Source organism: Ictidomys tridecemlineatus, chromosome 9, assembly GCF_052094955.1.
Source record: "Ictidomys tridecemlineatus isolate mIctTri1 chromosome 9, mIctTri1.hap1, whole genome shotgun sequence".
NCBI classification, from domain to species: Eukaryota; Metazoa; Chordata; class Mammalia; order Rodentia; family Sciuridae; genus Ictidomys; species Ictidomys tridecemlineatus.
The window spans coordinates 118,665,087-118,679,603 of record NC_135485.1 but is presented as its reverse complement, the minus strand read 5'-3'; the positions used below and the strand labels follow the sequence as shown (position 1 = coordinate 118,679,603).

The 14,517-nt window shown below is 41.4% G+C and overlaps 1 protein-coding gene across 3 annotated transcripts in view; it reads right to left on the bottom strand.

Annotated features, from left to right (window-relative positions):
• Pdgfc (platelet derived growth factor C) overlaps positions 1 to 13,902 on the bottom strand; it is a 199,694-nt gene extending 185,792 nt beyond the window's left edge. The window contains exons 1-2 of one of the 3 annotated variants that reach the window (XM_078021968.1): positions 13,582 to 13,902; positions 12,603 to 12,834 (exon numbers count right to left, since the gene is read on the bottom strand). In XM_078021968.1, the coding sequence (XP_077878094.1) occupies positions 12,603 to 12,720 (118 nt within the window). In that variant the 5' untranslated portion in view covers positions 12,721 to 12,834; positions 13,582 to 13,902. The other 2 variants (XM_078021967.1, XM_021730271.3) reach the window with 2 other exon arrangements.
• Between the last annotated feature and the right edge of the window lie 615 nt (positions 13,903 to 14,517).

Genomic DNA, 14,517 nt, shown 5'->3' with positions numbered 1-14,517 from the left:
CTTGCAGTTTCAAACAGGAATTAGCATCATTTTGTGCTTTTCACCTCAGTTCTGAGAGCTTGCATTTAGTTAGTATACAATTAACTACACAAAGGAGTTAAATGGGTTCCTATTGGTTAAATGGTTCCTAAATGGTTTCTTGAACTGTTGTTACCAAGATCACATAGAATCCAATTTAAGGGAAGATCCTGGATTTTTTTTTTTTAATGGACCAAAGGTCATTTAGCCCTAAGTCACTCATTATTATTATTAAAAAAAACATGAGGAAATAGCAAGTCACACATTACACATGAACTATAATATCCACCGCTGTCTGTTGTTTATTAGACTTGTGGAACTGGATAGTTATTTCTGCTGCCATACTTCCAGTGGCAACACTTAAAAACTGCCTGTATGGTATGATGCTATCAAATTTTAAAACTTAGAAAGACTCATCGATTTTCGCTAAAGGTTTCTTACACAACCATTTCCTTTAAGACCAAAGGAGCCAACCATAATTCAGAGAAGTTGCAGAATAAAGAAATGTTGTGGCAGCAACATAAAAATCATACAGTGTCTTGTGCTCATTCAATTCCCAAATTAGTTCTGGCTTCCATTGTCAGGGTCATCACCACTAATGGGTAGCACCATTTTTACATTCGCAACCACCAAATTCTACTTTCATGGACTATTCTGGCCAAAACCTCATACTGAACTTCAGAGAAGGTTAAATGGTTCCTAAGTGGTTAAATTAATATCTTAATGAAATAACATGGCTCTCCTAAAATCAAGGGAACTTGGAATAAGACTTATTATCTACTCTTCAGTAAGACAAATGAATGTCACATAAGGTTGGTTATAATAGCGGTTTCATTACAAGACAGGCAGAGTTACAGAGACTGTAAATCATAACTGTTGTTGGATTTCTACTTTACATAGTTGTAGGTATGAGTCTACTCTTGTAAGCCAGAACAATTATTTTACAATTAGTTTAGACATGTCTGAGCCCAGAAGGAAAATTTCAATTTCAATCATCATTATTTTCCTTGAACAGAACCCAGTGCTACTAAAAATCAGGTCAGTTCAACTTTACACACATAGGTTTCTAGCCATGTCCCAAAGCTGAACAGATTTATAAATATAGATGGTCAAATTTTAGGTGTGTTTTCAAACTCCACTGTAAAATAACAACACTGGGTCCAACGCTTAAGAGAAAAACAACCAACCAACCAACCAACCAATAAGCTTATAATCTCATTCTCAAGGTAGAATATAGTCATGATCCTATAAAACATAATACACACCCCTGAATTTGGACTGCAAATCTATCACTTAAACATCTAGTAAATGACCCAATTTGTTTACATGGCCCTGTAGCTTTTTATGGCCTTTCGATAAAGAAGTTATTACATCCATTCCCTTTATTTTGTTTAAGAGTGTTTGAATGAGCCCCAGAACCACAAGCTAGTTAAACAAGCCCTCCTTAGATGGACATGGTCTCATATAATTCACCACTACCGGGGACATTTTCAGAACAATGTTTGTAGTTTGGAAACACCACACATTCCCACACACCAAAAGTATTTCCTGTGCTTTATGCAATTTTAAATGTTCGGCAGATATAGTAAATAAGTACTACTTTTCCATTTTTCCAAGCAGGAGCGTGGCATTTGCACTTCTTCCAGAAGATTTGCACCTCTAAGTGTTTTGCTATGGTAGGTTAACCATTCAGAAACGACTGCAAAGGAAGATTGCAGGGGAAATGGGAAATCCAGACACCCTAATTGATTTCCTAGGATGTAAATGTTAGTTCTAAAAGGAAACCATTTTAAAGCAGTTAGTTTAATGGGGTGCCCAACTGATGCCTATTAAAAGTTATCGGTACAGATTAAAAATAAATTTTCCACCAGGAAGAAAAACATTTCTTTTTTTAGGAAGCAGAGAGATGATTTAATTCCTAATTTTACATACTTAATCATGGCTTGAAACCCCAAGCCTGCTAATGTTCTCAAGAAAACAGAAATGAAAACCACTTTTTAAAGGGTTAGCATTTATCAATTAGGTTTTTAGACTCAGCATCTCTCAACATCCTGGCCAGATTCTGCCCTGGAAAACCCTGCTATTTTTAGATTTCTGCTTTGTCTGGCAAAGGTCAAGACAACTTTGACTACAGTGACCAACACAAGGCAAGGATCAAAGATACAGGTGAACCCATTAATATATGTAAAATTGCATATGAAACCATAAAAACACCAGGGTTATTTGAGTTTCTTTAATGGTAAAGGCAATTCATTTTCCTATAGAGCTCTAGGAAGAATGTAGTTTTCTTTACAAATAAAAGTAAAGTCAGTAATAAAATGCATGATTATGAAGAAATAGCTATTTATTAAATAAAAGGCACACCCTTGTGCCTAATTCCACCTATAATATCAAGGCTTTTCCAGCACTGGAGGTCTGCCTCCAAGTCAGCTACCTCTGGATATGGATATACAGATACCCATTTTTCATACCAGCATCATGCAACATTTTTTGACTCTATAGTGTTTATATATCCACAAATTACTGTAAAAAACCCAGTGACTGGGTTTTTTTTTTTTTTTTTTTTTTTGGTGTTGAGGAGCAAACCTAGAGATACTGAGCTACACCCCCATGCCCCATCTGAAATTTTATCTGTCCTTTGGGTAATCTAATAACATGTCACACTCTACCAAGAGTTTTTGTGGAGTTATGGTGTGTTCCCCATTCTTAAATAATTTGCATCCTACCTGTCATCGTGTCTTGGTTTAACACAATAAATCAGAAATGAACACTATGGATTTGCCCTTATTCCGAAACTCAGAAGGAAATTTCCAGGAAAAGAACTGAATATGTCTTTCCTCTTGTTTGTTCACATCTTAAGATTTTAAGCAAATGTTCCGTCTTAGTACAATGATTTTAGACATCCCCTGCTGCCATAGAAAAAGAAATTATAATGCTTTAATGACTCCCAATTTGCATCTCTAATCATGCCAGGCTGAATATGTATGACAGTATGGGAAACAAGCTGTGATTTATTCCTCAGTGGAAAAAAAGAGAGAGAGAGAAGTAATATGACTGTTTAAAAGACAGATGTCCTTATAAATACCCAGCAAAAATAACTGCCAGGAACAACATGAGATAAGTCCCACACAAGTCTAACTCCTGTTGTTGATACTTTTTCATCTTTGTAGTGACTCCAAGGGCAGGTGCAATGACCAGCTGTGCATACTGAAACATCTAAGCCTATCTCTATTTTGCAAATGCTGAAATGCTTAAAATAGTATCCACCCATGAACAAGGATTTCCTAGAATGCAAACAATACAGCTTCAAAATAGGGCATGGTCAAAAGGGACTGAAGGGAAGAGAGGGGGAACAGGAGTAGGAAAGAGAGTAGAATGAATCGGACATGACTAGCCTATGTGCATATGTTGAGTACAACCAGAAGAATGAGAAGTTATGCTCTGCACATGTATAATATGTCAAAATGCATTCTACTGTCATGTGTAACTAATTAGAACAATTTTTTTTTAAAAGAAAGAAAACACAGTATGGTATCAAGACAGCACCTCCACCAAGAGAACTCAGTCATTTCAAATCCTTAAATATGACAAAACGTTTCTGGTATTACAGACCTCACTGGAGAAATGAGGCCGTTACTCAATGTGAGGTAACCTCAGAAGAATTAATGTTCCACCAAACTTGACATTCTTTCCCTTAAAGGCTGTTGTCTTCGCTGTGTGAGAGTTTCATTACACTCACAGAATGTGCTGGGGGAAGCTGCCTCTCTCTTACAGGTTTCCTGATCCCTCACTCAGCTTCATCCTGCGTGCCATCCATTTTGTGAATGAAGTGTGAAAACAGCTCTTTGTTTACATAAAGAAGGCAACCTAGAGTGATGCAGGCCTCCCTTATGTGCAGGAACCCAGGCTGTGCAGCCTGGACTCCTAACCAGTTCAGAACTTACCAACAAACCTAACGTCGGAAAGAAAATTCCAGCAATAACTACACTAATACACACCACAGCTGCACTCTGCCACTGCATGCCTGCTTGGAAAATAACTGAAAATAATGGGTCTTGGCTGAAACTTGAACGCAAAGACAAGTTTTTCTTTTGCTCTGTTAACTAATAACCCTACAGGAAGCACATACTGCAAACAGCATCAGGGCCTTTCAATTCATAAGCTCAGGGACACCTTTCCACTCTTTTCCTCATCTATGCATACTCTACTCTAGACTCTTCTGTCTCTCATCATGATCCTCTCTTGACTTTTCAAGCCTATATCCTTTTGTTCAGGCTGTTCCCACTACCTAGAATGTTTTTCTGTTTCCCTCAAAACCTCATTGCAAATTGTGTCACCTATTCCCTGTAGGAACTTTTCTCTTTGAACTTCCTATCCAGGCAAAATCAATCATTTAATAAGTTAACAGAGGATTTTCTTAGGTGGTATTAAGCAAAACTAATAGGTAATGAGGTAAAGAATGGACCTGGAATCCTTCTCAGAATAAGTTCTTAAGGGCAAGATCCGCATCTTCTTTTTCGCTGCAGCACACATTTCAGGCAGACCTTAGCACCGATCACATGCTCATAAATATTTGCTGAATGAAAACAATGTTCTAATAAAACATTAGACCATTTAACTGATAAAGGAAAAGGCCTGTGGCTCTCTGTCCTGGCTTGGAGTCTGACCTAGGTTGAAACATTTACCAGCTGTGGAACCTTTCTAAGCTACTTGTTTTTCTGAATACCTCATTGGGATGTTTGCAAATAAACTGCATACCATCTGCAAACAATGAGCATAAATGCGGCACCTAACAGGCACTCCTGAACAGTCATTAAGCTTCACAAAATGAGAAGCTCACACAGAACCATTATACCCATCTAACTACATGCAAAGAATGCATCCCAGTACAGCCACTCCTGTGCTCTTCCTGGTGATCCTTACTGATTATAGTACCCATGTAAATCTTTATCCTTGCATTACATTAATGTGCCTTGTGCAGTATGGGCATGTTGGTCTCCCTCCATGAACCAGACTTCCACTTTTCCTCTGCCTCCGAAAACCTTCAACAACACATCTCATCTCTAGTTGACTAAGAAACAAATCAACTACTATAGTTTGAAAATAACAAATAATAATTCCAGAGAAACCAAGAAAGCAAAATTAGTGAATCTAGCCTGGCAAAAGATGGGTTTGGTTTAGAAACAAGGCAAATGTACAAGGATTTGCAGTCACTAGGGCACTAGAAATAACTTCTTTAAGGTGACACAAGAAATCTAATGCAAAACCGAATGAATAACAGAAAAAAATTAAAGTTAAAATGTATTCTCATGATGGAAAAGACAAAATCTATTAATGTTACCAAAAAAAATCACTCTTTAACAACTTGGTTTTAATGATAAATGTAATTATTTCAGCTCCTCTTTATAATTTTTAGGTCCTTTTGTTTTCAGATGTAGGAAACTCACAAATTTTTAAACAGTTAAATGAATATTATTATTTTAGGAAAAATATTCCAGTCCATGGCTGTGAATTTATTTTCTGATGCTCTTGACCTTAAAGAGAAACATGGATCTCTAAATAGAATAATATACATAATGTAATATAAATAAAATTTAGGATCACTCACTAAATTCATCAAAAGAATAACAAGCTGTGCTTTCTAGAGTTGACTCAACATGATTATTATTAATTTCTATGGTATTTTTTACCAACATATTATTAAACATCCTATTATATAAAAATAAACTCCCCTGTAGAACCAAGCATGCCAATGTCAACCATCCTCTTCATCTCATTAATACACCAAAATATTATATATATCATTCATCTATGAACCTGATGTACCTGCTTAATATAAGGTTCTAACATGTAATAAGAACAATTTTAAAGTCATCATTTCCAGTCATTTGCCAAACTCAGATTTCTATACTGACAGAAGTATTATAATACATATTAGCTAGATAATCTGTTGTGTAATCTAATGTGATTATTATCAAACTGCTTTCCTTAGTGTTTTTATACATAATGCTTCAAGTGCAATGGTTCTTATCTCACCCCACAACTTACAAAACATACAAGCTTCTAACATGACACAGAACACTTTTATGAAATGAGTCAGAATTTTTACACCATAATTCCATTTTCCTAATTGGTTATAACATAAGGAAAAATATATCGCCACATTAGCAGTTTATTACCATTGCAGTACAACAGTGTGCCATAGCCACTTCCACTCTCTAGGCCTCAATTTGCACATCAGTGAGAAGACAGGCTCTTTGGATCCTCCCAGCTCCAACAGTCCTTGAACACAACCTGCTACTCATCGCAAGCCTGTACTAGTTATCCATGAGCCACAAGTAAAAGATGAAAAGCACCCACATTTTGCAGGCTTGACATCCATTCACCATTCTTGGGTCCTTGGCCCACATCAAATTCCCACCTTTGGGGTATGCATAGCAATGGCCCTTTTAAGAGAGTAAACAAAACCAGAGATAGGAACCTACACACTTGGTTGGTATAGGTTCAGTTGGCAACACAGTATATTTGCCAAGATTATAAACTAGTACTCTGGTAGGCACACCCCATCACTACTAAGTTTAACTTTCTATAAAACATGTCAAACAGTCTGGAAATTCTAAGACCAAAAGACTCCTTCGAAGATGGCCTGCTATCAGGGTAAACACAATAGTCTTACTCTAATATGGCACTACACACTCAGAAACATTTAACAGATATTTACTGGGCACATACTATATGCCATACCTTGTTCCAGGTATTGTAGATCTTCCTACAAAGAACCAGTCAGACAAGAGGCATGCTCTTAAAGAACTTAGATTCCATAGTGGGAATAGGAGAGGATATGTAAACAATAATAAATTAAGAAACAACAGGAAAATTATCAAAGTGTGATAAGTGCGAGGCAGTTAATTAACCTTGATGAGACAGCAAGGGGCAATTTAGATTGGTCATAAAACAGATATCTCTGAGGAGGCAATCCATTCAATCTAGATGATAGGAAGTCTCTCCATGCAAAAGCAGCTGGTCAGTGTTAGCCAGAGAAGGCAACCAACTGAGAATTGCAATTCTAGGCCCAGTGTCATGGTTTGCATGTGAGGTGTCCCCCAAAAGCTCACATGTGAGACAATGCAAGAAGGTTCAGAGGAGAAATGATTGGGTTCTGAGAGAATTGGGTTGTGAGAGTAAGTTATCCCCTGATAGAGATTAACTGAGCAGTAACTAAAGTGGTAGAGTATAGCTGGAGGAGGTGGGAATTGGGGTATATATATTTGTATCCAGCAAGTGGAGACTCTCTCTGCTTTCTGATCAACATGTGAGCTATTTCCCCCCTGCCAGACTCTTCCACCATGATGTTCTGCCTCACCTGCAACCCCAAGGAATGGAGCCGGCCTTCTGTGGACTAAAGATCTCTGAACCCATGAGCCTTTAAACAAACCTTTCCTCCTTTACAGTTGTTCTGGTCGGGTCCTTTAGTCACAGCAGAGAAAAAGCTAACTAAAACACGGAGGGTGTCATGCCTACATTCTCCATCTGTCTTGCCAGGTCTTGACCCTCAGAGAGCTAAAACTAAAGGAACTGCAGGAAGAAGCCTGGAAAGAAGTCATACCCCTTCCTGACCCCAGGTCCTTCAAATCATGGGTCATGACTGAGTTTCCCAGCATGGAGAAGAGATAAAAGTTTTAACAACCAATATGAACTAAACTGTTCACTGCTAAATATGATAAAATGCTTAACTATCGGTATCACAGGAACATGAATCAATGGGGGCAGAGTCAGTAGTGTTGAAGAAGTATCCCAGAGGCTTTGGGCAATGTCAGGGATTGTAGCTTCAGATGGTTGGTCCACTTGTCTTAGAGAGTGCCACTAGGTCCTGCCCAACCCATTGGAAATATTTCATTATTTTAACAATCATTATGGTAATAAGTTTGGGAACATACCAACTTCAGATCAAACACTAGACTGGTTCATAGGCGAAAGAAAAGGGAGACTGGGGAAAAAGAACAAAAGCACAGCTGGAGTTAATGGTGGAGAGAAATGACACAACACAGACTGTTTAATAAGAGAATTATTTAGAGACCGCTTGAGGTTATATACAGATTCTGGCTATGTGCAATGCTTAAATAAAACAATTAGAAACATTTAAATGAGAGTAAGTAAATAAAGGGATTTTGACTGTGGCTTCCACCATTTTGACTGACACAAAAGCAAAATCTGGGGAAAATTTCAGTAGTCTTGGATTTTTGTGGGAGTAGGGGTATACATGTGCCTTGACTACTTACTAGTTTTTTAATACATCACATTAGAATTAGAATTTTGATTCTATAAAAGATGTGAACATTCATTGATAAAATTGGGTTCTTGGCAGTACAAAGGTTGAAAAATAAGCTAAGTAGAAGCAAACACAAAGAAGACATGTAAAAAAATCAGTGTCCGGAAAGATGAAATTAGGAATAAACAAATCTAAAGTTTAGGTGCACGAGACAAAGCCTGCCAAGATGGCATCAATGGGGAAAGTGTTCCTTTGGGCAAGTGTAGTGTGGGATCCTAACATCTAATTACAAATAATTAACAAATGATATACTAGTTCCTGAGGCTTCCAATAGACCTTTCATATGTCCTGACACCTTTTAAAGTTAAATATAAAGGCTTTCAAATTAAATACAGAACATAACAGTTGGTAGGGGAGAAAAGTTAACCACATAAAAGAGTGGAGCTTTTTTAAAATCACCTACTGTGAAAAACAAAATTCATCATTACATAATGGTACTTTACTTATTCAACTTCCTCAACTCTCTCAAACAGAACAGAAAATTAGGAGGAAGTTTAAAAAAAAAAAAGCTTCTAAATAACAAAAATAAATATCCCAAAGGTCATGTAGTCAAACTTATAGACTGACTTGCAGGAAAGTCCCTCAGTTCTCTGGCAGAGCCTATTTGCTCTTGGACACTACTCAAAATATTGTGATTATCTGTTAATAGAAGAGCTTTGAAACTACCACCCAAAGTGGGGACAGAGGCCATGCATGAGCATATTGGCAGTGTTAGGAAGAGAAAGCCAGAACTTAAAAAGAGGGGGCTGAAAATCCAAACATAAGAGACCAGCAAAAAGGCATTCCTAGAGGACCACTGTCCCCAAAGTTAACTGCCCCTCATGTCACAAAGCCCTTGCAGAAAACAGGGCATACAATAACTTGTGCTCCAGTAGGCTAAGTTTAGTTAATGGAAGCATATTCCAGCTCAAAACTCAAAATGCCTAAGGAAAATGGGAAATATAAGAAGGTTTCAGGTATTAAAATAACTCACCAATGAAGCAAGGTAGAATAGGCATTATTCCACCACTTTTGTGATTATCATCTATTTGGTACATGCCATGGAAAAAAAATAGCTTTACTTTTCTTTATGAATATATATGATTGCTTCTGCTGCAACTCAGGAGCACCATCCCAGGACTTAATCATTTCCTGGTAGGCGTTCACATCTAAAAACCAGTGCCCATTGACATTTTTTCCCATGGTTACACAGGAAGTTCAGAGATCAGAAATCCTCAAAGTAAAGTCAGCATTATCTTTTATCTTTTTCCTTAAGTTAAATCAAGAGACCCTTGTTTTATATGTAAGATGAGACTTTAGGGTTCAAAGGAAGATTAAGAAAGAAGGACTAGGGCTGGGATGTATCTTAGTGGTAGAGAACTTTTCTAAAATGTGTGAGTCCCTGGGTTCCATCCCCACACTGCAAGGGGTGGGGGGCAGTGGGTGGAGAGAGACAGAAATGCAACTTGTATTACTGGAGGATAAAGCTACCTTTACAGTAAAGAAACAAAAGTTGCAGTGTTCATGTAAATAAAAAACCAGGTAACAAATAATATAAGTAACGAACAATAGTTTAAATGACACTGATCCTTAATTTTGAATCATGTCCACATATTCCAGTCTAAATCCATGTATCCAGCATTGGCTATGGCAAAGCTATAGCAATCAATTTCATTTATGATGCCAAGTTAATACTGAAGCTGAGAAGGCCTAGGGATTTGATTGAGTAAACACCATTTGAGAGTTTATGATACTCAGGAAAAGAGAGTATCATGGGGAGGGATCCTTGAAAGCAGACATGAGCTCTTATAATCCCAGTAGATCAATTTGGACACTTCATATTTAATACTTGGAAGACCTTTCATGAAATGACGCAATGCACAAACTGGGCCCACAACATTTTCTATGTGGTATCCTCAGGAGGGTTTGCACTTACGAAATTAGATAATCATCAAAATGGCGAGAGAAATAAAATAATCAAAAATCAATTGTAACTCAATATGAAGACAAAAAATATCCCCACTCCACCCCAAAAAAAGGAAGAGTGGAAATTTTAAAGTCAAAGAAGATGTAAAAGAAGTTGCTGTTATTCCTGCAAATCTTCTCTCCTTCCAAGGTGATCATCTTCAATACCCACCTGTTATTCTCAAATCTGGGAACATTAATGAAGCATAAAAATCAACCTGAGCATGTGCAGAAAAATAGCTCTACACTGCCCCCTAGTGTTGGCCAGTGCCACCTCTTAGGCTAAAAATTACAAGGTGAGTAGTTCCTCTACTTCAAGTTACTTCCTGCTGCCAATGTCCAGGAGCTAAACATAGCCCAATCCACTACCCACAGATTAGGAAACAACCAGGCTATTTTTAGCATCATGCATCTTAGAAATGGAAATGGCCCAGCCTCAGATGGCAGCAATGTGTGTGGCCCTGGCTTAATGACCTCACCTCTTCTTAGGGTGTGAACCTACTCAGTAAAGTGGCCAATAACCCTGGGCTGCCTGAAAGCTCTGGGGCCCACTGTAAAATGATGACAGCATGTGGATCACAGGAGAGACTACAAGAAATGGACAGAGGCACCGAGAATCCAGGACATGCCAAGGCATGTGTAGTGGGAGAAATAATATGGGACCAGAAGAATAAAAGAAAAATAGAGGTTAGGAATGTTGTGCACTATTGTCATATGGAGAAGCATGTCTAGTATGAAGCAATATTTTGAATAGAACACTTATTTTACATGAGAAAGAACAAAGGTTGGTCTGATCTGCTTCCTGCCTGGGTACAGCTGGTGCTGTGGCTCCTTTGATCACTTTCTCCCAGCCCTCTGCAGGTCCTGTGATTAGAGGTAGATCCCCAGGCTGCCCTTTGATCAGCAGCTCAAGGAACCTGCAGGTGCCATGCGCCACCACATTAGCAAGTTGCAAGGAGCAGCCACATTAATGTTGGCTAATAAATGTGATCCTATGCTTTGGTGCAAAAGCAACAGATACAAATAATGTCCAAGAAATACTTATTTTATCTATTTTTGTACTCTAGAACTTTCTGTGCTTTCTTAGAAAGGAATACTTTATACAGCTTAAATGCAGAGCTGGAGCTTTAAAACACCCCCACATATAAAGAAAAAGTCAGTGTGACTTAAAAGCAGAACACACTTCATTCTGGTTTTCCAGGTATGCTGCTTGTGTTCATCTCACCTGGTTAGTGAAGTGATAGCATACTTGCATTGTAAGCAGGTGATATTCAGAGCAGAAAAAAACATGTACATTTATTTTCAAATAGCACTAAGACTTGTAAACAGAGTGTTTAATATTCCAATTTTAGACAGCCTACATTAACATTGTGGTTTTATGTGCAGTATAAAATTTCTATTTACAAAGGATTCTCAAAAATGACTTCATAATGGTAGATCAAGAGAAAAAGAGTTCAGAAATTGAATGATGTAAATCATATGGGGTTCAGAGGCTAAGCAAATTACACACCCCGAAGCTTCTCTGGCTTTATGAAAGGAGCCTTTCTCCAGCTCTGTGCAATCCCAGCCCAAGGGAACTTGCATTTGAGAGTTTTCTAAACATTTCAGGTACACTTGAAAGCTGAAAGTAATTCTCATTTCCTATGCAGGATTAAGTCGTTTCCAGCACACACAAAATAGCAGTCATTGACTAACACATACAAAAAACACACCACCAGAAAGGTAAGGACTTTGGAGTACAAAGGCACGTTAAAAAAAAAAAAATATGAGAACAAGAAAAATACTTTTTTTTTCATTCCCCTAAAACACGTCCGCACGGTCTCTTGACCTCTGTATTTATCTACTTATTGATTAATCGATGCCTTTTCACCTAAAGTGCTTCAATTAATGCAGTCGATACATTTCCTGATGCCCCCACTGCCACCCCCTCCCCCAACAAAGTCAAACATCCCAAGACTCATTCATTTTGGATTCTCTTCTAAAGGCAGTTCTTGAACTTCTAACTCAGGCAATGCGCGATCCTGCAATGTGCTTGGAACTGACGTTCACAATCGCTCCCAGAATGTCCTCTCCCTAGCTGAGGCTGCAGTGGCACTCGCGTTGCCCTGTTAAGAGTTTTGTGGCAACTCCTAAAGTTGCAAACTACACGTAACCTCCAAAAGTCCACGCCAATGAACGGAGCGCGCATTTGCATGGATAGAGAGACGAGGATACCCTCGCGGGCTGGTCTACATCACACACCAACGCACAATGCCAACGTTAACACACACAGCGAGAATCGAGAAGGGGGAGCGTGGGGGGAGAGACTCACCGTTCTGTTCCTTGTTGCTGGAGAACTGGAATTTACTACTCAGGTTGGACTCAGCCTGAGTCCCGTGAATCTGGCCGGCCAGGGCAGATGTCAGCAGGAGAAGCCCGAAGAGGAGCATTTGGCTGAGTAGGGCGAGAGCTCACTCACGGCGGGCACTTGGGAAACGGCGACTCCGGAGTCTTTCACCACCGCCAGGGGAAGGCTGCACTGGGGTGGAAGCGCCGAGCCTGCTCTGGCAGCAGAGAATCGCAGGGTAGTTTCCACATAATCCCATCCAAAACTTTTTCCTAGAGCCCTCTTCTGTGTCTCCAGTTTTTGAAAAGGATCAAAGCAAAACCTGGACCTGAACCAGTTTCCCAAGGTTTAAACAAATCCTGAGCTGTGCCGAAGTGGTGGGGGTGGGGGTGAAGGCGAGGGAGGAAAGAGGGGGTGGGGACGCGGGGGAGCCGGGGGAGCGGCGAGAAGTCACCAGCAAGTTGCTGGGAGCACCTGTCAGTTGGGGGGCCTGGACAGAGGCGAACACTCAAGGGTCGCGCCAAGTCAGTCTGGAAGCCAGTTCCGCAGCCAGCACTTTCTGATCAATAACAAAGCTGCCAATCGAGGTGGCTCTCCGGGCGCCCCTCTCCCCGCCCCACCCCCACCCCCGAAGGGGGAGGGGGAGGAAACCAGACGAGGGCGCCGCGCTGGTCCCCCGGGCCGAGGCGCCGGAGCGGGGCCGGGGGCTGCGGGCCCAGGCGGCCCGGCGCGAGTGGAGGGGGCCGCGGTACTCTGACTCGCAGCTCCGCGCGCACTGTGCGCGCGTCCACACCGCCAAAGCACGGATCCCAGCACCTGGCTTGAGTTTTCCGCGACCAAAGTTCACCTTGTGCGGGCGAGTCCCCCGGCTCCTCCAAGCCCAGGAAAGTTGGGCAGCTCTGGGTCGCCGCGGGGCTCCGGTCGGGCCCCGTCCCCTCCCCCACGCCTGGCGCTCGGCGCTAACCTCGGGGCTCCGCGCGGCGTCTCGGAGAGCGCGGGGCGGAGAGGGAAGGCCGGGCGGCCGGGAGGATCTGGCTTGTCCCCTCCCCTTCTCTACCTTCCCCCTGCCGCGGCTGTCGGGAGGTGGGGGCCGTGGGCCGAGCTCTGGCGGAGCGGGGGAGGCCGAGCTGCGGTCCCGCGGGCTGCCGAGGGGGTGGCAGGGGGTCGGCACCTCTGGGAGGGGCAGCCTCGGCCGTGGCCGCTCGCGCCGGCCGGGCCGCCAGCTGGCTGTCCAACAGGTGCTGGCACAGACCCGGGGTGCTGCGGGGCTCACTGCAGACAGGACCCACACGGCCCGGCGAGGAATGCAGCCAGGGCGGCCCCCGGTTTCCTTTCCTAGGGCGCCCCTGTCCCCAAGTACAGAGCACGAGGGGGTGGCGAAGGGTGCTACAAGTGGGAAAGAACTTCCTGCGACCCTCCTCCTCCTGCGCTCCTGTTCCTCGTCATTTATTTCCAAGGGGATCCCCAGTCCCAAAGGACTATGCCAGGACCCGTGGCCAGACTTTCTGGACTGAAGGAAAAAGGGAAATTGAATTCAAAGATTTCCCTCCAATAAGCATCTCTGAAACAGGATGCAGAAAGCAAAAGTAAAGTCAAACAGCCAAAATAGCTGGATAAATACAGTCCTGTATTTATTAAATGACTACTGTGTCAGGCACTGTGCTAAGTAAGAGCTGGGGCCAAAGTCTCTGGAAACTTGAATACTATTTGGTTAATATTAAATTAACATCAGGCTCTACTGGAAATTATGTCTAGGGACACGCAAAAGGGCCCGTGGTTAGACATACATTCATAAGCTTTCCCACCTTACAGCCTCTACCGCAATGAAGCCTCCCAGACCCCGGGTAAGAGACTCCTCTGCCTTTATAGCAAGATGCTTGAGAAAGCACCAAAATCCGCG